We start from the raw sequence: 25,524 nt of genomic DNA, 5'->3' as shown, positions 1-25,524 counted from the left end.
ACATATTTATTTATGTATGTTTGTAACACACATAGTTCGCGGGCGTTTTTTAACTGCTTTATAAACTTTGCACAGAAACAGTAATTTCGTGCGTTCACAAATGCCGAAGGAGAAATTATCATAAAATGGTATCATGGGAATTAGGGTGCTAATTGCAATAAATATATCACTGGCGGATTGGTTTTCCAAAATACAATCGGTATTCATGCGTCCCCTATGCGTTACATTTGATTTCAATTACACTTTTCATTAATACAACAGTCTTTCCCCCAACTCGCGATTCCAAAGTATATACAGTGGAAAATCATTTTGTATTACTCATGCGCCTTTAATATGATAGTTTTATTTTATTCGTACAATTGAAAAGTTCACTAATAATAAGCTGGAGAGGAGGAGCAGTTAATAAATTTCACAAAAAAAAAGCAGAGCAGAAAGGACGTGTTAGTTAGCACACAGTGGATCGTCGGTGATTTGCGAGTTCAAGGCGCTTGCTCAAGTAAATGGAATAAAATTCGTGCTGTGTCTGGGGCTGCGCGTAAACATTACATTTTCCCCCCGTATCAGAGGCATTCCCGATGTACATTGGCGTATGTATGAATGTGTGATTGTGTGTCTCTTGTTGGGGACTGCTTCTCTTTGGGCCGCAGGCTGACCCACGGATCGAACAGAACCCTTTAATCCATCAATGTTAGATAATATGCGCGATTCCAGTCATCCTTTGCATACATATCTACATTTGTACATCGTAGATATAAATGTATCTGCATGCAGTTCTTTGTGTACTGGCCGTGTAGATATGTTAATCTGCGGAATGATGTACATATGCAGGTGCAGCGAACCCCAATCGATGAGTACAGATTTAAGAACTTATCAATGAGCCCCCCCACTGGAGCTCGTTTTCGGGTCAAGCCGAGATGAGAACTGATCTCGATAAGCTCTCTCTCTCACTCTCTTGGCCGTGTGTACATACATATTTGCAGCCAAGAGTCGTCGTCCCTGTGTATCTACATGGACTTTAAGTGATAGGGAATTGAGCAACCTCTGATTTCCCCCCCCAAAACTTGCTGTGGCTGCATGACTAAATGGTATATGCATGTTTGTTTTGGTATTTATTTTCCCTTTATCAGTGGCGCGCTATGCTAAAAAATACAGTGGCGCTGAGTGTTGTTCGCACTCGGGCAGGATTTCATGCAGTCAGCTGTTTAAAATGTATCCGCCCATAAAGCGGTTATATAAAAGGTTGTATCTTCTTTATCTGCCAATATATTTTTTAGGTAGAAACATGCTATTTCCCGGTTATATAATCAAACCCGTGACATAACATAACGCCTGAGAATAAGCAGTACCGTTATCTTGTGCTCACAACCAGAGTGTAAACCGATAATCGCAAAAAGATCGAAAAACAACTTTTTATCTGACCTGAAAATGGAGCATAACCTGAAGGTTTGCTTTTTGGTTAAGTCATCTTAGCAGAATTAGTTTGTGTTAGTTGGTCATGTGGTAATATACTACTAATATTATGCAAATAATGTGATTCGGCCTCCCGGAACTAACGGTATCTTCGATCACGGGTTATCAAATGCAAGGTGCGGCAGATATAAAAGGAAAAAGAAAGTATGAAGCCTTTATGCTGCTTTATCAGATATATCCCATTCTAAACCAAAATGGAATTATTATCGCCGGGAAAATAAATGACCTGACTTAACAGTTTATTAGGTTTGGAGTTTACGTGTTTCTGGTATCGTCGGGCATGCCTTTGATCGTTTTGATTTTTTTTCGTTTGATTTCTGATAAGAAGTGTTTATATTAATGACTATTCGTCTCCCTTCTAGAGTGCCTTAAAATAACAAATATGCCAGATAGATTTCAAGTCACAAAAGCAGACGAAGACACCGTATTGGACTATCAACAGGATGAATCAGCGAGTGGAAAACTTCTCGGCGACATCCACGATGAAACGCTAGGTGAGTTCATTTTTAGGTTCCTTTTCGATTATATTATAATTAATTTAAAATAGTAATGTACAAGAGGTTATACCATTTCCAATGTGAAGTTTGAAACTGGGAAAATATGCCACTTTAAGGACTTTTTCCTAAGCTGTAGCTTCAAGTTGATTTAAAACAGGCTGCTTAGATTTTGACCCTCTATCGAAAGACTACTGTAGTGGCAGATATAGAGCTTATGGGCCTGCAATTCAATCCTGCGCTGCCCCAATTTGTAAAAGTCCTGGATGCCCTGCTGACACATTTCCTCGCAGCAGCTGTAAGGCAAAGCTCCCTTTCCTTGTACCTGTGGAAAGCTCCTAGCGGGAGAGAGAGCCCAGGCAGAGCAGCTTTTGCCTTTCCAGCGGATGCTGGGCGAGAGTGCCGTGCTGCTGCTGGGCTGCTGGATGTCCTGGCCAAGTGGTGGGCCAAGGAATGAATATACACCTGCACTGTCGCTCTCGGCTTCCGCTCTCGCTCTCTCTCTCACTCTCTCGGTGGCTGGAGGAGTCTGTGTGTGTATTAAGAATGTGTGTAGACGACAAAAGCTTTCGATTTCATCTCAATTGAACGAACGCTCAGGGTCCTGGGCAACATAATTTTTATTCGGCCGAATACCAACAGTTTTTCTTAGTTTTTCTATTAATCCGAACGAAAAGTAGCATACATCTGAGCGTTTTCGCTCTCGCCTAACATAATTTTTGGAAAGAATCTTCTTTCGAATAATACAAAACCAAAAATAAAATAAAATACAAAAATAACAAAAAAAAAAAAAAACATGAAAAGCGACTTCTTTTTGAGCACCTTTAACATATAACAAAACCATACTTTAACAATCGACGAAATTCTAACAATAATCAAATACATACATGGATAAAAGTGCGTTCAATTACCAACCAAGTGTGTGCTGTCCCCGGAATCCAAAAATCACAATCGGATGACGAACTCTAGACTGTTTTTCCCTGCATTCCCCTGCAAAGGCGTTGAGCTATTCATTTCGTAACAATTTGCTGCTGCAGCCTCCGTCTCTGCTCTTTTCCGTTTCATTTTTCTGTTTTTTTTTTTTTTTGCTGCCGCATTACGGCAAAAAGTAAGACTACGACGACGCCTATTTACCGCCCCAAGATGTCGGGCTTTGAAAATCCTTGACCTAAATTAATCGGTTACATACTTTTTTTTTGTGCCAGGCCTGAGCTGCTGGCACAACTTTCGTGGCTGCGAGTGCACACAGCATCCCCCTTTCAGCAGCATCCCGTTTCCTGCTCATTTAAAATCCACACTCACCTCTGGAGCTACCCGGGGGAGTTCCCCCGCTCAAAAGAAAAAAAAAATCCATTCCTTGCCCAAAGTCCCAAATCTCGAGTGTGTGTAGCAGAGATATGTGCGGGATATATACACTGCCGCCGAATCGGCCACGCCTTACGGTTATATAATGCTAATGCAGATGAAATATGTGCAGAGTTCCCATCCGAGTCCCCTTTAAGCTATGGCCATTAAGTAAATTCTCGTTCGCATTCCACATCTAGTGTTACCTAATTTTAAGTGAGAAAAGTGCAATATAGAGCCCAGAGTTTGAAGCCAAACACACAACGTTAACATGCAAAGTAACAAAGATGCAAAAGATGATTCGGATGAAATGGAAATAATACCATCCGAACACAATGGTACAGTTCACGACACAAAAAATGAAGGTAGCGCGAATCAGTAATTAATAATATTCTATTAATATTCCTAACAATTAGGACTCCTCATTTTTTAAGCACCCTTTATTAAGTTTATTGGTTATATTTAGGTGTATTGCATAATTATACAAATTCCTTACTTTTATTTACCTTTTCACAGACTCAGGTGATATCCACAGGGCTGAAGAGAACCAGAAGTCCAGCATCGACCCAAATCTTTATCTCTACGATGATGATTTGGCGACCAGGCCCCATATATCAACATTCATTTCATCAATTGCCAATTATGAAAACACGATACCAGCGGCCACCGATCCCGATGCAAAGCCGGCAGCTCCATCGGCTCGAATGGGTATGTTTCGCCACAAGTTAATTAACTTGGTTGTTTTTCTCATATTGAAAGGCATTCACAACACAAAACTACATATAAAAAATGCAATACCCTCAGCCTCACAAAGCTGTGGAAGGATGATTAGTTTAATCTCCTCAATGCGGGATTCCATATATACATTGGCTGATCACATTCTTCAGAATGAATTTATGAAATATATGATTTAATGATATATGTATATATAACTTATGAAATATTATCGTCAACGGGGTAAACATTTGTAACTCGGTTTTTAAAACCCAAACACTCTTTTCTTAGCCCATTGGCAAACATTTAGCGAGACTGTAGTCATATTGTTTCTAAGAATAATTACGAGTATTTTGCGATAGTTTCCTTTTTCTTATCGTCTGAATACTTTTTAATATTTATTATTATAATATAATTATAATTTCAGTCAGAAGTTTGCAACGCAGTGAAGAAAATCAGATTTTATAATACAAAATAATATTTTTCTAAGTCAAGGAATCATTTTCGACCCTATAAACCATATATATTCTTGATCAGCATCAACAGGGGAAACTTTCTAGACATGTCCGGAAGAAATCGATTTTTTTTGTCATTTTTGAAAAATTTTATAAGGGGTAACATCATTAAAATTTGCAAAAATGGCAAAAAATTTAGATTTCTTAAAATTTTAAATTTGGTATGCAGTTTTTTTAAATTGATAAAAACTAACACAAAACTGCTTTCCGAATCGAAATTAATGCATTTTTGGCTTAGTTATGATATATTTTAATTGTTACCTGCAAGGCTATACAAACTTTGGCTGGCCAAAGTTAGCCTTCTTTCTTGTTTTATATAATATAAATTATTAGTACATTTATGGAATCTGTGGGATATTGCATTTTCTACCCTCTGAGGCACTCATTATGCTTAAAAAATAATCAAATTATTTAACAAGTGGTACAGAGTTCACTAACAAACATGGCCATCAAATGTCTCGATTAAAGGTACCCTAATTGGAGTGTTCTTGCCATGCATTCAAAATATCTTTGGTGTCATATTGTTCATTCGATTAACATGGGTTGTTGGAACGGCTGGCGCCGTGTGTGGATTCTTAATTGTGTTGACCTGCTGCTGTGTGGTAAGCGAGCGCCCGCCCCTTACCCCATGAAACCCTCTTGGTCACGTTTATGAACTCTTTTTCCAGACAATGCTAACCGCGATCTCGATGTCGGCCATTGCAACGAATGGAGTGGTGCCGGCGGGAGGGAGCTACTTCATGATATCACGGTAACCTTTTATACGATGGCTATAAAGTGAAAGCATTTTTAATTGAGTTTTCCCTTGAACAGATCCCTTGGCCCTGAGTTTGGTGGAGCGGTGGGGATGTTGTTTTATACGGGCACCACACTAGCAGCGGCGATGTACATCGTCGGTGCGGTGGAAATCGTATTGGTGGGTTCTGAAAAATACATAAACTTGAAACCATCCATTACATAAATAATGTTCATGGTCTGCAGACATACATGGCGCCGTGGGCATCGATATTCGGGGACTTCACCAAGGATGCCGATGCGATGTATAACAATTTCAGGGTCTACGGCACTTTACTGCTCATCTTTATGGGTGAGTTAAGCACTTGACATTCAGTTTCAGTTACGCTAAGAGAAGACGTTAATGTCGGTTGTCCCATTAAGGTCTCATCGTGTTTGTGGGCGTGAAATTCGTCAATAAGTTCGCAACGGTGGCTTTGGCCTGTGTCATCCTGTCGATAATAGCGGTGTATGTGGGAATATTTGACAATATCCATGGCAACGAAAAGCTATAGTAAGTATGCCTTAATTACTTTCCCTTTGAATGATCCTTGAGCGCTCCATCTGCTCCCTCATTGCAGCATGTGTGTTCTGGGTAAGCGCCTTCTGAAGGACATCCCCATTGAAAACTGCACAAAGGAAGACACGTTCTTGCGCGACATATACTGCCCAGAAGGTAGATGCGAGGAATACTACCTAGGTAAGGCCCTACCCAATGCAAATACGTCTTCAGCTGGCTCTAATCATGGCTCCACGCAGCTAACAATGTGACCAAGGTGAAGGGCATCAAGGGTCTGGCTAGCGGCGTTTTCTACGACAACATCTTCCCCTCGTTTCTGGAGAAGGGACAGTTCATATCCTACGGCAAAAACGCAATCGATATCGAGAACACCAATGACCAGTCATACAATCAGATCATGGCGGATATAACCACATCGTTCACCCTGCTCATCGGCATCTTCTTCCCATCGGTCACAGGTAGGAGGAGTTAATCAGATATATTTTTATTCGGAGCTAAATGTATCGAAACTATACCCAGGCATTATGGCTGGATCCAATCGATCGGGCGACCTGGCTGACGCTCAGAAGAGTATACCCATTGGAACGATATGTGCCATTCTGACCACCAGTACCGTCTACCTATCCAGCGTAATGTTCTTCGCCGGCACCGTGGATAATCTCCTGCTGAGGGATAAGTGAGTACAGCGGGCTTTCGTCTTCATCGGGAACGTATTGCTGACCGTTTCCTTTATTCCCAAGATTCGGTCAATCGATCGGTGGCAAGTTGGTTGTTGCAAACATTGCCTGGCCAAATCAGTGGGTCATATTGATTGGCTCCTTCCTGTCCACCCTGGGAGCTGGCCTTCAGAGTCTGACCGGTGCTCCCCGTTTGCTGCAGGCGATAGCCAGAGATGAGATTATCCCGTTCTTGGCTCCTTTTGCCAAGTCCTCAAGTCGTGGCGAGCCCACCCGTGCCCTGCTCCTGACCATTTGCATTTGTCAGTGCGGCATTCTGCTGGGTAAGTCCTTAACAAGGGTTTCTTTTTAGACACTCTAACACCTTGTATACCTTCAGGCAACGTGGACTTGCTGGCCCCCTTGCTGTCCATGTTCTTCCTCATGTGCTATGGCTTTGTTAACCTGGCCTGTGCCGTGCAAACCCTGCTGAGGACCCCCAACTGGAGACCACGCTTCAAGTTCTATCACTGGAGCTTGTCGCTGATCGGCCTGACCCTGTGCATATCCGTCATGATCATGACGTCCTGGTACTTTGCCCTGATTGCAATGGGAATGGCCATCATTATCTACAAATACATTGAGTACCGAGGGTGAGTGTGAATATCCAAAAGAGGCACTTGACTCGTGCTAAATCGATCCGAATTGCAGCGCTGAAAAGGAGTGGGGTGATGGCATTCGTGGAATGGCTCTCACTGCCGCCAGGTACTCGCTCCTACGTCTGGAGGAAGGCCCACCGCATACGAAAAATTGGCGTCCCCAAATTTTAGTGCTATCGAAGCTCAACGACAATTTATTGCCAAAGTACAGGAAGATATTCTCGTTTGCCACCCAGCTGAAAGCTGGCAAGGGATTGACGATCTGTGTGTCTGTGATAAAGGGCGACCACACCAAGATATCCAACAAGGCCGTGGATGCCAAATCCACGTTGCGCAAGTACATGACCGACGAGAAGGTGAAGGGATTCTGCGATGTCCTTGTCGCCCAACAAATTGGCGAAGGCCTCAGTTCAGTGTAAGATCAGGGTAAAGTCATAGTTGAAGAGTTTTGCATTGAAATCGGAAATCGTTTTGCAGCATCCAAACCATTGGACTGGGTGGCATGAAGCCCAACACAGTCATCATTGGCTGGCCTTATAGCTGGCGGCAGGAGGGCCGCAACAGCTGGAAGACGTTCATCCAGACGGTCCGCACCGTGTCCGCCTGTCACATGGCCCTCATGGTGCCCAAGGGCATCAACTTCTATCCAGAGTCAAACCACAAAGTAGTATTTACCGCAGACACTCCCTACTGTGTTTTATATTTACCTTTTAAATCCCAATTCAGATTGGTGGCAACATTGACATCTGGTGGATTGTCCACGACGGTGGCCTGCTCATGTTGCTGCCCTTCCTGCTGAAGCAACACCGCACTTGGCGCAATTGCAAGCTGAGGATCTTCACAGTTGCTCAAATCGAGGACAATTCGATTCAAATGAAGAAGGATCTAAAGACATTCCTGTACCATCTCCGAATCGAGGCCGATGTCGAGGTGGTTGAGATGGTAGGCAATGCTAGCGATGCAGCACACTTTGCCAGTATTTACAAATATTCTTTCCCAAACAGAACAATAGCGACATCTCTGCCTACACCTACGAGAGGACACTCATGATGGAGCAGCGTAATCAGATGCTAAGAGCATTAGGTTTAAATAAGAAAGAAAACTCCAAAGTGGTAAGTAGTGTTTAGGCTTCCAGAAGCCCCATCGATTCACGACATCTGTAATACTTAAAAGTTAAGAACATCCAACGCTCATTGTTATTTGATTTGTACGACCATACTGCACATTTATACTTGCGTTTACTTTAATCTTTATTAGCCTATAGTTATTTAATTCGTTCCGTTCTGAAGATTACGTCTCTTGAGTTGAGTAATTATTAAGATAAAACCATCATGTTGGCCTTTGTTTCTCATGTATTCTTGCGAATTAATCACATTACTACTTCTGAGAACCAAATTAAAAACCTAACAATTTATATATTTATCGAAAATCAAAAGGTTCAGACTATAATGGACTTTAAGGAAACTCCCAGTGATAATAAAATGTCTTTGGTAAAGAGTATAAACAGAATGCATATAAATATATCCAGATACAAACTTATTATTCCCCCTGACTGTGTCCAACTCAACTCGACTCGACTCATCGGTGCAGCAGCAGCATGTGTGTGATCCATCTTCATCTCCATACTACATACATATCATCAACTCCTAAGTGTTGTTGTGTCAATGTACCATGTTGCTATGCTCACGCTCTCTTCTATCTGTTGTAACTATCTATCGAAATTGTAAATTACTCTCCACACCAAACTATTGGAAATGCTTTAATAGTAGTAGCCTTTATCAGCAGAGAAACTTCCGAGCATAATTCTATCATAAGAATATCTTTAACTAAGAGATACAATTAAAAATATTACTTTAAAGTCAAAAAGGTGTCATTATATTTTGTGGCCTTTCTTTTCGGCTGCAATTTAAGTTTATTTAAAATCCACAACGTTTTTTAACCCACAATTTTTAAAAACGATTCCCCGTTTGTTATAATTTAAAAAGCTTTTTGAATACTTAAGGCACTATAACCGCTTAATATAAAATAATTGTTGTGCTCAGCAATTCAAAAGATATATCTCTGGTATCTTCAATATCAATGTATCCCGATATGTAACTGCTAGGGACAGGCCCAATCCTACGAATATATATGTATCTGCTTAGTGGTATGCATCCCGAGAACTACATAGCTAACCGCTCCTCCACTGATATTGGCCCTCTCTAGTCTACTCTTCTGCAACCTATTTTTCTCATGCTCCTCATACTGGTAACATTTTCAGGTTCAAACAATTGTAGACCACCATTATGACGCCACCAAAACGGCGTCTAAAGTTCGCTTCGCCGATCCAACTATAGAAGAAATACAACACCACGTATGTACTGCTTTTTAAGATATTTAGTTACCATATTGTCTCTAATATCTCGTAAATGTACATAAGCATACCTATAATAATACTACAGTATAGTTAAGTAAGCCCCATAAGAAGCCATGTAGATGAAAATTGAGAATATTCCTTGGTTGATATTCGTTTTTGGTTGGCTTTTTACCACTTTTGATTTTTACATAAAGTGTTTAGTTTTTTAAATCAACGGCACTTTGTCATTTCTAATTTGGGAACTCTTTCATCCGGGATGTAATGGTGTTTTTGACTTTAACTCCTCTGCAGGATTCTCAGAACGACGAGAAACGTAACTCAATTGATTTGGATGGTCCCGAGAATGGGGACGTACCCGAGACTACATCTAGCAAGGATGAATCGACAGAAAAAGCCGACGACGGAGGAGACTACAAGTCCAGTGTGAAACCGTACGGCATAGCATCGAGTGTTCGATTCCCAGGACAAGTTTCTAATTAATTTACGCATTTATCTTTCACAGGGATGAGTTCAATGTTCGTCGCATGCACACAGCAATAAAACTAAACGAGGTTATTGTAGAAAAGTCACAGGATGCCCAGTTGGTCATAATGAATTTACCAGGACCACCTAGGGAAGTGAGAGCGGAGCGTGAAAGCAATTGTAAGATCCTCACCTAGAAATACTCACAAAGCAAACCTAAACCGATACTTCTCCCTCTTGTAGATATGGAATTTCTGGAGGTATTAACAGAGGGCCTCGAGAAAGTGTTAATGGTACGTGGCGGAGGCCGAGAAGTTATAACAATTTACTCTTAAAGAGAGCATTAATCGCTCAGTTTTATAAGAGTTCGCAACAACACTAGACAAGTTTAAGAATCAATCAAATTTTTAAAAAGAAGGTTATTAATTTGTTATATTCAATCATATGTCCAAATATTTTATTTTTACGTAAATAAAATATCAAAAAATTGTAACAATAATAAATCGTATGGATTTTATTGTAAAGGGTTCTTCCCCATTCCAGGTGCAGCCATAGCAATGCAGATATTATTCGTTGTCTGTGGTTACGCTTATAGTTACTAGTAGCTTAAAATTTCAAATGTATCTTTTACATGCTCTGGAGCGCCGAGATACACATCTGTAGAAACGCCGAGTGTGCCCTGTCCAACACTGGCTCGAGCGTTTCTCCCGACTTTTGTTATTCCAAGCGTAGCGGAGTTGTGCGTTTTATTACCTTTCGATGGCTGAGAAATTTGTGTGGGCAAAGTAGGCTCGTCCGACCGACTGAAATTTCTAAAAAATACTCAAAGAACATTGGAAATTCTCCGGAGATCTTCCTTCCACATCGTAAACCAGATTCATGAATTCTGAGGCTAAGGACCTGGACTTGAGAAGGGTTCGTATTTCCCGGGCCTGGTGTGTGAAAACCTTTCTGTTTATTTTGAACACGCAAGCAACTTTTTGGTATCCGTCAAACAAAAGAGCCGAAAGATATGCATTTGGGTTGATTTGTTGATGATTTTCCCCCCCATAATATTCTTTCTTTGCCGCCACAGGGCGATGTAGAAAGACCGCAGTTCGAGGCGGTCACCACCTTGTCGGACTCTCAGGCCATTCGCAGCGTTGACTTTCATCCAAATGGAAAGCTGTACGCGGTGGGCTCCAACTCCAAGACATTCCGCATCTGCCAGTATCCCCAACTGACCAAGCTGAGGTAATTAAGTGATTAACCTTAGGGCGTTTGTGCTTTCAGAGTGCTAATTCGGTTTCCATCGCAGACATGGCCAGCAGACGTCGACGGTGTATCCGCCATCCGTGCTCTGCAAGCGGACAAAACACCATCGCGGCTCCATCTACTGCACGTGTTGGTCGCGGGACGGGGAGCTCATTGCCACCGGATCGAACGACAAGACCATCAAGTACATGAGATTCAACAATGATACCAACCAGTTGGTGGGCCACGAGATCGAGCTCAACATGCACGACGGCACCGTGCGGGACATGTGCTTCCTGGACGATTCGTCCACCAAGTCTCGACTTCTGGCCAGTGGCGGCGCCGGCGATTGCAAGATCTATATAACAGACTGCGGAACCGGCACGCCCTTCCAGGCCTACACCGGCCATTCCGGTCACATTCTGTCCCTTTACAGCTGGAATAATGCAATGTTCGTTTCGGGATCGCAGGTAAGTCCCTAACACCTTAATTCCGAGTTGAATATAATGGTGGATAATTAAATCTCCCGAAGGATCAAACGATACGGTTCTGGGATCTGCGAGTTAACGTCTCGGTCAACACCTTGGATCACGAGAGGAGGGAGGGCCTGGAGAACTCGGCAGTGACTGCAGTGTGTGTGGATCCGACGGGCAGACTTCTGGTTTCAGGACACGCAGACAGCTCTTGCGTTCTGTACGACATCCGAGGCAACCGACCCATACAGCGTTTTTATCCCCACAGCGCTGAAATAAGGTAAATTATACATTTTTCAAAAACAAGACCCATAATGTAACCTCCATCCCATTAAAGGTGCGTCCGCTTCTCCCCATCCGCCTATTATATGCTGACTTGCAGCTACGACAACTCGGTCAAGCTGACGGATCTGCAGGGTGATCTCGCCCATGAGCTGAATTCGGTGGTGGTGGCGGAGCACAAGGACAAGGCCATCACCATCCGATGGCATCCAACCGAATTCTCCTTCATCTCCACGTCGGCAGACAAGACGGCCACATTATGGGCCCTACCTCCTTCGTAATACTCTGAGGCATTGGATCTAATTAACGGCTTTAACTTCGTTGTCAATATTGTATTTTGTGCAGAATAGATCAACATGCGCACACTTGTTGTTGGTCAGACTGATCTTAATTTATTAAATAAAACTCAACTTAAACTTGGTTGATTCCTGGAATATTTTTAATGCTTCCGTTTGGAGCGGAAATCGTAGATACCAAAAGATATTCGGTTCATCTTGAAGTCTGCTTTGGATCAGAACTGAAATCCTTTCCTCTTAGTTGAGAATCCATATGGGTCTCTGCTTGAAGGACTCCTTGATAAAGCAAGGACTTGGGGGGAAATAAAAAGGCAACATTCTAATTTATATATTTGGTATATATTTATTTATTTAAATCCGTTCTTACTAAACCCACAGTTTCCACATGTAATGTTTTTTTTACTTTCTAAAGCAAATAATTGATTTATGTTGGATTTTTAATGTTGCAGTTGCAAGTAACAGGGCTGGCTTAGCGATTAATACACGAATGATAAAGGCAGAAAAATTGTTGTCCTCCTTCACATCATTCTTTTCCACACTCTCGTATCGGTCATAAGGTGGTGGTCCTAACCGTTACCACTTGTCGACGACGACGTCAGGAACTACAGTGAGTACACACGGGCAAACGATTATTACCATTCCTCTAGTCTCTGGGGGGGAACTAGCCAACGCGGAAGGCAAACCAAAACTCATGGATGATGGACAAATGCAGAGGGAGGATTGGACTTCTGCGCACAGGGGTTTCTTTTTGTTCGGGGGGGACCAGCGAAGCGGCATCGATCAGCGATCTGCGTATTCCGAAACTCTGGAATTTGGCAGACTCGGTGGGCTCACATACTTACAGCCTAGTAGGGAGTGGGGTGCTCGGGTGGATTTTCGGATTTCTTGTTTTTATTATTTCGTTTTACGTTTTTAGATATCTTACATGCTGAATTTCAAATCTGTGTTTTTTGTTTCTCTCGTTTACGCCGTTGAGAGTGCGTTAATGTAATAATAGACCATAATGTACAGCGATTGTTGTTCTTTTCGTTCAATTACATCGAATTCTGGGCGCACTCTCGGACATAATAATAATAACTGCACGTACTTTTCTAAAGCAGGAGGGATGGATTCAATTTGTGTTATGGTAACTAATCGGGGTGTCCAGAGTTAATGAAATCTGGGATTGACTGTATAAAAAATAAGAATATTTCATTGAGAGATGAGAGGTTGGTTGGCAGGTGGGGGGCAGGGGGTATCATATCAAGTCGTCGGTGCCAATCAGCCAGGATCGATCGACGAGTCTCGTGCACGTGCAAGCAAAACGGAATTTAAAAACATGTATTTAGATGTAGATACTATAGCTTGTGAAGCGGCCAACGTTAGCTTGTTCCGGGTGCCGCCTCTCCCCTCTCGCGGGGGCTTTGTCGTAGAGCACAGAGCACGGTTTTTAGTTCTGCATAATTTATTTTCTTTACAGTTAGGTGTGTTGGTAGTTCTTTTTGTTTAATCAATTCACAGCGTCTCTAATCGTATAACAGAGTATATTATGTATATAATGTTAATTTAATTAGGTATTCTCTAAACAAATGCTAAAAGGATGTGCTTAACTCCTTACAAACGAGGCTCTGACGTAGACTACAAAGTTTTCTGCCAATGAAACCCTCCTACTCGCCAGAGACCCTGCTCCTGCTCCTTGTTTTCCCACCCACTTGCTCGTATAATGGACATACAATCGCTGCCAGTGTCAAGAGTGAACCGTGTTACTTAATATCTTGTGCTCAAAATAATTCTTAAAGTTATGGAATGAAGTATAACCAATATTTGTATATTTCCCAAGGAGCCACGGGAGACAATTAACTCGACTGATAAACTAAGAAAAAATACTCTTTGTAACACTTTGTATTGTAAATTAGGACGCTTAGTTGGAATCTCTCAAAACAATCAGCACGTACAAATTAGATTCGATTTAAGTAAGATGGTCTAATGATTTTATTTTATAAGACAAAAACACACAAACATACTTCAATTAAAAGGTTTCTTTTTGTTCTTTTGCCGCAATTAGCCTACTCTTCAGTATATTTAAGTTACTAAACACAGAGACGAACTTTACGGATTGTATAATGAAATAAATTTTGGTTCCTATTCAAACAGCCAACTAGTAGAGCTGGGAAAAATCGATCTATTAATATTTCAAAACGTTCTATTCGGTTTCGAAAATAAATATAAAAAAATGTTTTATTTTCTAAAATATTAAGCACAAGTCGATTTTTTGCCAGCTCTACCATATATTTTCTCGCTTCCTTTCTTTTTGGCAACAACCCAGTGAAAATGATACACGACAAAGGGCTAACTAACGCTATTGAAATATATAGAAGGACGCGAAACTCCTCTCTTAAGTGTCTATATAGCATTGTATGTACAAAAAGCAATCCTGCTAAATTTAATTTAATATACAAACAGGGTGTACGTGTACGTGTGTGTTAGACAAATCGTTAGCTCATATAGAAAATATATATTGATATTTTCAACGCTGTTTGTTCAAAGCCAAAAGCCAAAGAAGGGAGTGAGTCAGTCAGGCCCATCCTTTGGGTATCACCAGTCGATCTCTGTGATACCGGGGGGGTTGGTTTTGAAAATCAGTAGTTATATTCTTTGGAACAAACTTTCAATGGGAGTTAGAGGCGTTACGTTAGATGTAGTATATAACTGTGGGTTCGGGGGTTGTTCTTTTGTTTGTTTCTGTTTATATTTAGTAACACTTTTATACTAGAAATTAGAATAATGAAGTTGGGCTTATGGATTATAATTATTTTTATAATTCTTAAAGCATCATAGCGTACAGCAGGCCAAAGAAGACAGCCCACATTAACACAATGCCATGCATCTTATATATAGGACTCTCACCATCTGCGATTTTTCTAGCAACAAACTTCAGTGTCTCATCTAATAAAACTACAGGAATTGAGAATTTCATCACAGTTATCCATTCCTCAGCAGACAACGGTGTCACTTGGAAGACGGTCTAAGAAAGGATGAGATTACAAGGATTAGCATTCCTCGTGAAGGCTTATATCGGTACGTTATCGGTACTTACGGAGAGGACATCGACGTAAAGAATAACAAAGTGAAGAGTAAAGGAGAGTGCCATTGATCCAATCAGCCACAAGTTGCACCATGGGGGCATGGTAATCAGCGACTGATTCTCAGACAAGCTAAGCGAAACAAAGAGTAATCGTTGGGTTCTTATCTGGCGCTATCTCAACAACAGCAAAAACTCACCTGTTCATCGCGTTCAACATCTCAATGGTTACCAGCACGGACAAGGCCATGGTCATGGCATGGGGATCGCTGAAGATCTTGCAGTCAACGCCCTTGAATTCGTCACCACCGCCCAAGCAGGACAGATGGTGAGTCAGCTGCCAGTAGGTTAGGTTGGGGCCCTCGGCGGAGAACACGAACCACCAGGCGGCGGCACCAACAGTGGCAGCGCCCACATAGAAGCCAATAGCCATGTAGCTTAGTTTAGAAATTGAAAGCGCAGTCAGAAATAATTCAATTATCTTCGTAGACAATGCGGACATACCGGAAGAACAACCATCCGGAAATGAGACCCTCATCGGCCTTCCTGGGTGGCTTCTCCATGATGTCCAAGTCAGGTGGGTTGAAGCCAAGAGCTGTGGCTGGGAGACCGTCAGTAACCTGCGCGTTAAAAAGGGAATATTAATTTTTAAATCGATAAATTATTCAAATAATAAAATTACCAAGTTAACCCAGAGCAGCTGAACGGGAATCAGAGCCTCGGGCAGACCAAGGGCGGCAGTAAGGAAGATGGAGACGACCTCACCAATGTTGGAGGAGATGAGGTAGCGAATGAACTGCTTCATGTTGTTGTAAATAGCGCGACCTTCTTCAACGGCGGACACGATGGAGGAGAAGTTGTCGTCGGCCAACACCATTTCGGCGGCAGACTTGGCGACAGCGGTACCAGAGCCCATGGCAATACCGATCTCGGCCTTCTTCAGGGCGGGGGCGTCGTTCACACCATCACCAGTCATGGCGGAGATCTCGTTCATGCCCTGCAGGAACTCAACAATCTTAGACTTGTGCTGGGGCTCCACGCGGGAGAAAAGGCGGGAACGGGCGACGGCAGCCTTCTGTTCGGCGGGGGACAGGTCATCGAATTCGCGGCCAGAGTAGGACTTGCCAGTGGTGTCCTCGTCCTCGGTGAACACACCAATACGACGGCAGATAGCCTCGGCAGTGGCCTTGTTGTCGCCAGTGATCACAATAACGCGAATACCGGCGGCACGGCAGCGAACAATGGAGTCGAAGACCTCCTTGCGGGGGGGATCCAGCATGCCAACGACACCGACAAAGGTCAGGTTAACCTCATACTGGTAGAACTTGGTGGAATCACCCAGATCCATCTCATCGGGACGCATCGGGCTATCGGCAACGGCGAGGGCCAGGCAACGCAGGGTGTCGCGTCCAGTACCGTACTGGCCGGTCAGGGCGAGGATCTTGCTCTTCAGGGCCGAGGTCAGAGGCACCTTGGTGGTTCCGACGCGGGCGTGTGTGCAGCGCTCGAGGACACCCTCAGGGGCGCCCTTGACGAACAGCTTGGGGCCAGTGCCCAGACGGGAGGCCTTCAGGGGGGTGCAGTACGAGGACATGGATTTACGATCGCGGGAGAACTCCAGGGTGAACTCCTTCTTCCACTTGGTCTCAATCTCACCGCGGCAGGCAATGGCAGCGGAGCGGCGGTCCAGGCCGGACTTGTTCACGCTGAAGCTGTTCAGCTTCTCGGCCAGCACAATCAGGGCGGTCTCAGTGGCCTCGCCGACCTTCTCGAAGGCCTGCTTGAACTCATTGTAATCGATGGCAGAGTCGTTGCACATGATGCAGACGGTGGACAGCTCCTGCAGGGCGTCGTAGTCAGCGGCCTTGACGCGCTGGCCACCCAGGAAGAGCTCGCCAATGGGCTCGTAGGTGGAGCCAGTCAGCTCGAATTCCAGGAAGCTGCTATCGTTGCCCTCGACCTTGTCGAAGATGAACATGCGGGAAACGGACATCTGGTTGGTGGTGAGTGTGCCGGTCTTATCTGAGCAGATGACGGAGGTGCAGCCAAGGGTCTCGACGGAGGGCAGGGAGCGCACGATGGCGTTCTTCTTGGCCATGCGGCGGGTGCCCAAAGCCAGACAGGTGGTGATGACAGCGGGCAGACCCTCGGGAATGGCAGCCACGGCCAGAGCGACGGCGATCTTGAAATAGTAGATGGCGCCCTTGATCCAGGAGCCACCGTGGGCGGGGTCGTTGAAGTGGCCAATGTTGATAGCCCACACGGCGACGCAAATGATGGAGATAACCTTGGACAGCTGCTCACCGAACTCGTCGAGCTTCTGCTGCAGGGGAGTCTTGATCTCCTCAGTCTCGGACATCTCGGTACGGATCTTACCGATGGCGGTGCTCAGGCCAGTGCCGATGACGATACCGCGGGCCTTGCCAGCGGCCACATTGGTGCCGGAGAACAGGATGTTCTTCTTGTCCTGGTTGACGGCGCGGGGATCGGGAATGGCATCGGTGTGCTTGATAACAGACACCGACTCACCGGTGAGGATGGACTGATCGATCCTAAGGGTGGTCGAGTAGATGTGGGTGATGCGGATATCGGCGGGGATCTTGTCGCCGACGGAGACCTCAACGAGGTCACCGGGCACGATCTCTTTCGCGCGCACCTTCTGGATGCCGGACTTGTCCTGACGCACCACCTTGCCCATCTCTGGCTCGTACTCCTTGAGCGCTTCGATGGCCGATTCGGCGTTCCTCTCCTGCCATACTCCCACCACCGCGTTGGCTATCAGAATAAGTAAAATAACTAAGGGCTCTACAAATGCAGTGAACGTTTCTTCGTGTTCCTCAAACAGCGCGAGAACCTGCAAACGAGATCGAGGAGCAGAGGGGAGGGAGTGGAAAGAGGGTTCTTTTTATTCGCGCCAAATCAAGGGGATGATTTCCACCAATGCGGGCATCATTGCGACTTGACTTACAAATGAGATGATGGCTGCCAAAAGCAGAATCTTCACCAGGAGATCGTCGAACTGCTCCAAGACCAGCTGCCAGATGCTCTTTCCTGTAGAAAACAACAATGTTAATTAGAATGCAGTCACGCAATGGATATGGGGCGGGGACGCAGAGGAGAGGGGCTGTGGACTTGGTCTGGGACTTGGATTGACTTCGCACCTTCCTCAGTCGGCAACTCTGTAACGATAAGCAAGCAAAACAAACACGTCAGTCGTCGATTCATAGGGGGGCTCACACCACCTCCGTCGTCGTCGACTCACCGTTGGGTCCATATTTCTTCTGGTTGGTCTTGATCTGGTCGAGAGTGAGGCCGCGCTCGCCGTCCGTTCCGAAAAAGTTGAGAGCCTGCTCGACGGTTTTCGAGTGACCGTCTTCCATTTTGATTCGTTATCCTCTTCGTTCAGTAGCCTGCATCCATCGATCGATCCGGAAGGGGGTTTGAAAGTAGACACAAAGCAAAAGCACACATTTTATTCCGTTGCTGTTTCTGTTTTTTGTTCGGTGATAATGCGCCGTGCTGACTGGAATAGCAAATGTACATAAGTGTGCACACGATGTACGTCTTATGTACCTAATTTACGCTTGTATGGCCGTTTTTGCAGTTAAAACTACCTCATTAGGCTGGCCATGTACATACATACATGTGCATGTGCACTGGCACGGGCACAGGTACGAGTACGGGCACGGGCACGGGCACGGGTACATACAAGCGTAATATGCAAATTTTGCAGGCACTTTTCTGGCCACTATTAAACGCGGCCAATTGACGTAGTTATCTCCGGACTGGACCCCCGTCTCGTTTTGCCCCCTTCCGTCCGGAGAACATGCTGGAACATTGGCATTACCCTGGGCGCCCGTCTCCGCTTCGCCTATGAGATTCACACACGTGTCACTTCGCACAACAGACGCAGTTTTTGCGAGGGGCTCACCGGAACGCAATTAAATTGTAGGGACTCTGCAATGCGTGTGCTGGTGCTGCGCAATCCACATATAAAAACAACGAACGCACTGCGTGTTAAGTACTTTTTCCCACTGATTTTCTATATATTATATCCCATGGCGCTGTTTTCTAAATATGTGTGCTGCTGATAACTATTGCACTAAGTCTCTCGGGCCGCTCATTACTGGCCGTCGCCGCCGTTCTACCTGACATGACACGACATTATTCGCAGGCAGAGCTGACTTAAAACGTCTATCGCCGCAGTTACGTTAATCGTACCTAACCTTCAGCGAACTAGTATTAAAATTAGCAATGGCTGTGGTTTTAAACTTAATTGCACCTTCAAATATTACGTGTATTTCAGAAACGAAGCGTTGGATTTGCACAACTCGAATGCGATAGCCGGCGCTATCGATAATTGCCGAGCAAAAGCCGATAGTTAACTGGTGAGTTTCCGGCTTCAAAAATCCGTTAGGTTTGGTGAGTAGCGAAATTGAATCGTTATCACAGTTTCCTCTCTCTTTCGCTTTTCATAATTCCATAAGGCGGGGAAAAGAGACAACAATATTGTCAAGCGAAGACCATTCTTGTGCTCAAATTAATGAGATCAAGAGCCCGCAATAAATAGATCTGGGTGCTGCCAGGTATTTTTTCTAGCAGCGACAATTTTAAATTTCGAATTTCAGACAGCAGAATCAGGCCATACGGGAAATATTGAAAGCCAGCCAACTTTCCCAGCACAGCAATATATGAATGTTACCTTCGGAAAAGGTGCATTTGACCCACGTAACTCGTGATAACGGGTTTACGGGGCTTTCCCGCCCCAGAAGCCGTTACTTTTGTTCCGAAGATTGTCAAAGAAATGTGCTGGCAAATGCTTATATTCGAACAGATAGACGTATTTCTACAAACATACTTATTGTATATAGGCGTTTAGTCTATATATCTATAATATACTCATGACATCTGCTTGTGTAGGTCTATACATACGTGTGCATTATGGAGCAAAGCAAAAAAAAATCGCCTCTGTCCGAGATGGTCTATAAATAGAGTCCTAGCACCCGAAAAATACAAGCTCAATTTTGAACGTTCGTACATATAAAGATATGTACTAGGGAAAACACATAAATAAGTATGAAAGTACATATACAGAGAGACGAACGTAGGGAGAAATACTCGGGGATATATGTACGTTTTAACGGCTCACGATATTTTGAGCATTCTAATGGATGTCGACATTTCTGTGAGACGCGAGGCCTCGCGGTACCCCGCGCTTCCGAGTCTTATAATTTCGAATGACAAATCAAATCCCACCGATGAATTGTATAATTCGTGGATGAGATGGAATAGGTAGCTACTGCTGCTGGTGTTTGAAATGACAAGATGACACTGGCCAAGAACTGGGAATTAGGGCCTTTGATGTTCGAAATGACAAGTTCACTCTGGCCCAGATCCGGGTCTAGGATATTTATAAACTTTTCATTGCTCCACAATATGATTTTTTGGGGCACTTACTAAGGTTAACCACTAAATAAAATAAGCAGGTTGAGGGTTTTTTCTTGTTTAGGTTCGAGGTGGTGTGCCTTTGAACGTGTTCTCCTGGCGAATACTCTTTGGGTACAACACTGACATGCTGCAGTCAACTTTTGCCATTCGAACATTTCCCAGCGGTATTGCATAATCAGATTTTCGATCACAGATACACCTCTGCGCGGCCATGTAGGACACACCACTGGTGGGAACTTTACATCTGTGTCGGATCGGATCTATATTTGTGGTACTCTGGTGCCTTCGTATTGGTGACATTCAAAATTTTTCAGCTCGACTCCGGAGGTCGAGGTTGTTGCTCACTGTATACGTTCCCCTTACGGACATTTTGGATTCGTCGTAGGATTGAGTATATATCTGAGTTGGCGGGGAATTCAACTGGGATTGCAGGCAGAAACCAAACTGGGAAGCACTTTGAAACACAGTTTTTCGAGTGTAGTAAGCATGTACATATGTAGAGATGTAGGTTTTCGTATAACTTTTTCAGCGCGCCGTTAAACATTTGTACAATTTTCGATTTTTGGTTTGATTTTTTTTTTTTTGGGAATATTGTATCTGTATTTTTTTTTTTACTTGAATTTGGAGTAAATCACTGCGATATTCGCTTTGGAATTGTTGCGGAAAACAAATCAACAAAACTTACAATTATTATTCCTAGTAAAAATTCCGTTATTATATAATAAAAATTTATTTTAGTCGGAAGACCAAGAGCTAACACAAAGATCGCGCTATTATAACGATCAACGGCAACTGAACGCAAGGAGAACGCTGCTCGATGAGAGTGTCTATTTGAATTACAAAATTCATATATTTTGGCAAAATTCCCAAAACTACATACACTCTCTATTTTGGCCCCGGGAAAATACTTTTAGCACGCACAAACTTTGAGCACTTACCACCTATCCGAGATCCGATTGTTGGCGGCGGTTCTCGGTCTGCTTCTGCTTTTGCTCGTCGTGCTTTTTCGCCGAGATCCGCCGAAGAAGATATACTGTGCCGAGATATATACAAGTGTATATAGATAAATATACGTATCTTTGGGAGCGCACAGATACGAAAAAGTCTAGAGCAATGTGGGGAGATGATCACTTGGGCCCGTGCCCGTGCCTATGCCTGTGCCTGTGAGTGTAAACTTATTTCAAAAAATGCACGTGTGTTTGTCTAATATCTAGATATAGTTATTTTTAAAAACAAAACCAGGGGAAGATAGTAGATCAGGCCAAAGGGTTTGGTACTCAAGGGTGCATTTCTTTAATATATGGTATTTGCATTGGAGAAGGACCTCTTCATCGAAGCATCCTTACCTTGGATATTTGGTATAGAATTAGTTGATTTTCCATAGTTAACTTAAGGTAGTTCCTAATTCCCTTTTAGTTTTCCCTATACTTAAAATATCAATATTTCAATGTCCAAGAAAGGGTATCCACACTTCGGTCAGAGGCCTAAGACATTTCTTTCTTTGGCCTTTTCAGCTTTTTCCCCAATTTCAGCCAGAGACTGGCAGCCGTCGTCGTTTTAGGCGCATAAAAATAGTCTTGTAATGTCTCTCGAAAGTTGGCAAGAGCGCTCTCGCTCTCCGCACACGTTTTTCCGTATGATATCCGCTTTGTGCACAGCAACTATTACGACTTTTCATAGAGCAGCCATAAATATGCATTTGGCAACTATTTTACCAGAACTTTTATAAGCTACCTTAGCCACAGACAGACATCCATATATATATCATGAGAAATATTAATAAATGACAATGCAGTCCCCAATGTTTCGTTTATTTTAAGACTTGGAAATCGGGTTTGAATATGATAAAGTACCGCCGATAACCAAAGCTCCTGAAGTTTGAAAAACTCATTTCATCATCATGGTCATATCGTGGTGGTAAGGCAGTAAGTTTGCCAAGTTATATTTATCTTGTATTTAAAAGTAATCAAAAGGGCAAACCTTCTTACTAATTAGTAATGAAATCCTTATCAACAGTTTATCGTTCATTGGGAAGGAACAGGGCAATCTACCTGTAATTGGCTCGAATTGATTGTACAACCATTTGCTAATTATTCATTTATTCAGCATTGCGTAATGGGAAAAAGAGAAACCAGACAGAAGCGGTTCCTTCTCTACCCTTAACATCAGATCAATCACCTACCATTTTAAATATATTTACGTCACACGTAGCAATTTTAGGCCAAAAATAGACCCCAAACCAAAAAACCCATTATAAAAATTATCATTTACTTTGGTTTTTCTTTTAAAAGGATTTAATTTACTTGCAACTAAAGTAAGTATGTACACATCCGCAGTTTATGCTCATGACTTGGTCGAAAATAGGTAGGAATCCTTCTTTCCCGAGGTCAATTTGACAGCATTTTCACTGCCAACAATATTACTTAAGCTGAGAAGGTCATATTTTGTGTATAGAATTTTCACGGACATCGCTTCCCCGAAGCCATCCCGCGGATTCTGATTCGATTCAAGCATCAAATTGATCATTTCAGAGTAAAAGTGGGGAAAATTGGGCGGCTGGTATAGAATCAAATTCCGGATACCCTTAATTCGTGTGCGCCGGAAGAAGTGTGCTCTTTCCGAGTATAGTAGAACAGACGCTCCGCTGTGAAAGAATATATCTCTCGCCCGGGAAATTTTTTCTTTCTTTGTATACTCATTTATCTGCACGAAACTGACCATTTCGGTCTTGAAATGGTTTCGTATCCGTACGTAATCAAAGTAGCTGGGCACGTACAGCATGCAGTGAGAGAATCCTGGCTTGCTGAATTGGGGCATAATATGCTTGACGAAATACTGGAAGCGATCGTCGAATGTTGCCTCCACATTGGAGCAACTGATTCGCTGGAAAACTTGCTCGATCGGCGTGAGCACGTTGCGTATGTCGCCCTGCTCAACCAGATTGGCAATTCTTACCTTTCCCTGGTAGTTATTGCATTTACCATTGAGCACCGCCCGAAACTCTGGGAGCTCATGTGATGAGAACAAAAGCGTTTGGCGGTAGAAGCTAGACGCTCCACTCAGGCACCACGTCCGAACCCGCTGGCAATTGGTATCGGGCAGCTTCTGCGGCTGCAGGTGCAGGTGGTCCAGCGAATGGAGAAGATTCTCCCAGTTCTGGGCCAGAAAGAGCTCGGCCTGGTCAATTATTAGCAGCTCAATCGAATTCAAAAAGTCAAAGTCATTATCCTTGTCCGTTACGAGCATCCTCAGTCCCAAAGGAGACGCGATTAGCATATCGGAGGAGTTCATATCGGAGAAGAGAGACATTGTCTTCTTGGTAAAACGAATTCCCAGTTTAAAGTTGTCATCTGTGTTGCCACTGAAGGTCTGCTCGTAATCCACCGGCTTGGGGTTAGTTTTTGGGAAGTATATCGTGTTCCCAGAGTAATCTCCAAGAAAACGTTCATAGTTGGCAATCGAATTGTTTCTAGCCTTATCTGTAGGAGATTCTGTATTGAGATTCTGTTCTTCAGTGGGCTTACCTGGGTGACTTACCATCCTGGCTTCCAAACAGTAGATCCCCGATTGTGTTGACTATCCTTTGGGCTGATTCCCGAAATGGCACAATGAACACCACCTTCATCCGCTTCAGTCCTTGGTCTCGGAAACTCTCCGGTATGGAGATTTCGTTGGGCGACAATTTCATGGACTTGGCCAAAGCCGAAACCTTTTCGTTATTGCGCAATATAAGCGATCTGACCTTTAGCATGTGATTAAGTGCATGCAGGCAATATACGTATCGGATCTCCTCGGCATTGGCGTGGCTTCGCTGGGGATAGTACAGGTCCTGATAGTTGTTCGCAATGTAAAACAATTCAGACTGCAGGGCGGTGAGCGGGAGCGTGGCGTTTCCGCAAATAGACTGTTTTACCTCCAATCTTTGAAGGTCTGCGGAGGTGGCAATTTCTTTGGGTTCACAGCACTCCGGGTGGTCTTTGATATCGGACGAGGATAGTTGCGGAATCTCAAACCTCACGTTGCCCAACGCAGTCCAGTTACTCTTGATGGACTTGACATCTTTCTTGGCCATCAAATCGTTGATGTTCTCTGTGGACAGCTCAAAATCGAAGCGCTTGGAAAACGAATTACAAGTTTCTAGGTCTGCACTAAGCTTTTCTGAACCTGTATCCTTCTTAGGCTTTATTTTCTTTTTCGGTGCGGAGGCAACAGGCTCGTCTGTGCTTGAACTCAGCATGTGACCTGGAAATAGAGTTATCCATTAGTCTCTGTACCAATCTGGAAGTCAAATTGGGTACTTGTGGGTATGTGATTGAATCCCGTCACAAGTTGCTTGTAGAATCCAGCCTCGTCCACGTCTTCCTGAATCTCCGGCAGGAGCTCGGCTACGGGCTCATATTCCTTCTGCGGCGCTGATGCGGGTACCCTCTCCCTGCGATGCGTCTCCTCCATCTGCTTGCTCCGCTGTATGAAGCTATAGTTCTTGGAGAACCTTTCATTGCGCCGCGCTGGGACTGGTTTCTTGTACGGCTTGGCCCTGCTTTTCCCGTGTTTTTGCTTCATTGTGAATTGTTTGAATTCAGTTGAAATAAAAACATCCAACACGTGCGATGTGTGACCGTGGCAGAATATACTAAAAATGCTGCATGAAAAAATATACCAAAATGTACCGTTCTATTATTTAAATATTTTAAGCTGCGACGAGCAGAGAAAATTAAGTTTTCCAACGTCCAAGTATCAGAATTGTTCAAAACAAAAAACCCCCAA

General features: G+C 43.7%; 4 protein-coding genes across 15 annotated transcripts; 2 read left to right on the top strand and 2 right to left on the bottom strand.

The window, feature by feature from the left end:
- Positions 1–337: 337 nt before the first annotated feature.
- On the top strand, positions 338–10,467 carry kcc (solute carrier family 12 member kcc). Of its 7 annotated transcripts, none has more exons than XM_017163064.3 (22): positions 338–496; positions 1,833–1,964; positions 3,825–4,016; positions 5,006–5,139; positions 5,206–5,288; positions 5,351–5,453; positions 5,519–5,624; positions 5,696–5,825; positions 5,893–6,011; positions 6,071–6,289; positions 6,351–6,507; positions 6,572–6,831; positions 6,888–7,140; positions 7,199–7,561; positions 7,624–7,810; positions 7,873–8,088; positions 8,151–8,258; positions 8,583–8,636; positions 9,407–9,499; positions 9,794–9,933; positions 10,005–10,144; positions 10,208–10,467. In XM_017163064.3, the coding sequence occupies exons 2-22, from the start codon at positions 1,853–1,855 to the stop codon at positions 10,297–10,299; spliced, it is 3,261 nt and encodes a 1,086-aa protein (XP_017018553.1). In that variant the 5' UTR covers positions 338–496; positions 1,833–1,852; the 3' UTR covers positions 10,300–10,467. The 7 variants fall into 7 exon arrangements, with proteins under 7 accessions (XP_017018553.1, XP_017018554.1, XP_017018558.1 ...); XM_017163067.3 differs by lacking the exons at positions 338–496; positions 1,833–1,964 and adding exons at positions 2,567–2,861; positions 3,509–3,673; XM_017163066.3 differs by lacking the exons at positions 338–496; positions 1,833–1,964 and adding exons at positions 2,567–2,882; positions 3,509–3,673.
- Positions 10,468–10,719: 252 nt separating this feature from the next.
- LOC108072008 (WD repeat-containing protein 47) lies at positions 10,720–12,372 on the top strand. The gene is made up of 5 exons (XM_017162986.3): positions 10,720–10,879; positions 11,040–11,197; positions 11,262–11,667; positions 11,730–11,950; positions 12,008–12,372. Exons 1-5 carry the CDS (start codon positions 10,844–10,846, stop codon positions 12,231–12,233), a joined length of 1,047 nt encoding a protein of 348 aa, XP_017018475.1. The 5' UTR covers positions 10,720–10,843; the 3' UTR covers positions 12,234–12,372.
- Positions 12,373–12,565: 193 nt separating this feature from the next.
- SERCA (ATPase sarcoplasmic/endoplasmic reticulum Ca2+ transporting SERCA) lies at positions 12,566–21,575 on the bottom strand. 6 transcript variants are annotated; one of them, XM_017163124.3, is made up of 10 exons: positions 19,157–19,444; positions 18,572–18,719; positions 18,471–18,488; positions 18,278–18,360; positions 15,992–18,163; positions 15,814–15,929; positions 15,510–15,746; positions 15,325–15,442; positions 15,135–15,252; positions 12,566–12,850 (listed from the first exon to the last, which is right to left on the bottom strand). In XM_017163124.3, exons 2-10 carry the CDS (start codon positions 18,687–18,689, stop codon positions 12,822–12,824), a joined length of 3,009 nt encoding a protein of 1,002 aa, XP_017018613.1. In that variant the 5' UTR covers positions 18,690–18,719; positions 19,157–19,444; the 3' UTR covers positions 12,566–12,821. The 6 variants fall into 6 exon arrangements, with proteins under 6 accessions (XP_017018613.1, XP_017018614.1, XP_017018609.1 ...); XM_017163125.3 differs by lacking the exon at positions 12,566–12,850 and adding an exon at positions 13,118–13,417; XM_017163120.3 differs by lacking the exons at positions 12,566–12,850; positions 19,157–19,444 and adding an exon at positions 21,443–21,575 and having other exon boundaries at positions 13,708–15,252.
- Positions 21,576–23,034: 1,459 nt separating this feature from the next.
- LOC108072212 (U3 small nucleolar RNA-associated protein 25 homolog) lies at positions 23,035–25,394 on the bottom strand. The gene is made up of 3 exons (XM_017163273.3): positions 25,056–25,394; positions 24,295–24,999; positions 23,035–24,236 (listed from the first exon to the last, which is right to left on the bottom strand). Exons 1-3 carry the CDS (start codon positions 25,318–25,320, stop codon positions 23,101–23,103), a joined length of 2,106 nt encoding a protein of 701 aa, XP_017018762.1. The 5' UTR covers positions 25,321–25,394; the 3' UTR covers positions 23,035–23,100.
- Between the last annotated feature and the right edge of the window lie 130 nt (positions 25,395–25,524).

This window comes from Drosophila kikkawai, chromosome 2R (genome assembly GCF_030179895.1).
Source record: "Drosophila kikkawai strain 14028-0561.14 chromosome 2R, DkikHiC1v2, whole genome shotgun sequence".
Classification (NCBI taxonomy): Eukaryota; Metazoa; Arthropoda; class Insecta; order Diptera; family Drosophilidae; genus Drosophila; species Drosophila kikkawai.
The sequence above is the reverse complement of the archived record's forward strand: the minus strand, read 5'-3'. Positions and strand labels throughout refer to the sequence as shown.

What these genes read in the sequence shown, in the direction of transcription:
- LOC108072212 (XM_017163273.3), bottom strand. Translation starts at nt 25,320, where the DNA reads ATGAAGCAAAAACACGGGAAAAGCAGGGCCAAGCCGTACAAGAAACCA. An exon ending in ATTCAATCACATACCCACAA is followed by an intron (nt 25,000 to 25,055) that starts GTACCCAATTTG and finishes CTCTATTTCCAG; the next exon opens with GTCACATGCTGAGTTCAAGC. An exon ending in ACTGTTTGGAAGCCAGGATG is followed by an intron (nt 24,237 to 24,294) that starts GTAAGTCACCCA and finishes AATCTCCTACAG; the next exon opens with ATAAGGCTAGAAACAATTCG.
- SERCA (XM_017163120.3), bottom strand. Translation starts at nt 18,689, where the DNA reads ATGGAAGACGGTCACTCGAAAACCGTCGAGCAGGCTCTCAACTTTTTC. An exon ending in TGGCAGCCATCATCTCATTT is followed by an intron (nt 18,164 to 18,277) that starts GTAAGTCAAGTC and finishes TCTCGTTTGCAG; the next exon opens with GTTCTCGCGCTGTTTGAGGA. An exon ending in TCCGGATGGTTGTTCTTCCG is followed by an intron (nt 15,747 to 15,813) that starts GTATGTCCGCAT and finishes TTCTAAACTAAG; the next exon opens with CTACATGGCTATTGGCTTCT.
- kcc (XM_017163064.3), top strand. Translation starts at nt 1,853, where the DNA reads ATGCCAGATAGATTTCAAGTCACAAAAGCAGACGAAGACACCGTATTG. An exon ending in ATGCGAGGAATACTACCTAG is followed by an intron (nt 6,012 to 6,070) that starts GTAAGGCCCTAC and finishes GGCTCCACGCAG; the next exon opens with CTAACAATGTGACCAAGGTG. An exon ending in ATGTCGAGGTGGTTGAGATG is followed by an intron (nt 8,089 to 8,150) that starts GTAGGCAATGCT and finishes TTTCCCAAACAG; the next exon opens with AACAATAGCGACATCTCTGC.
- LOC108072008 (XM_017162986.3), top strand. Translation starts at nt 10,844, where the DNA reads ATGAATTCTGAGGCTAAGGACCTGGACTTGAGAAGG. An exon ending in AGGACCTGGACTTGAGAAGG is followed by an intron (nt 10,880 to 11,039) that starts GTTCGTATTTCC and finishes TTGCCGCCACAG; the next exon opens with GGCGATGTAGAAAGACCGCA. An exon ending in TGTTCGTTTCGGGATCGCAG is followed by an intron (nt 11,668 to 11,729) that starts GTAAGTCCCTAA and finishes AATCTCCCGAAG; the next exon opens with GATCAAACGATACGGTTCTG.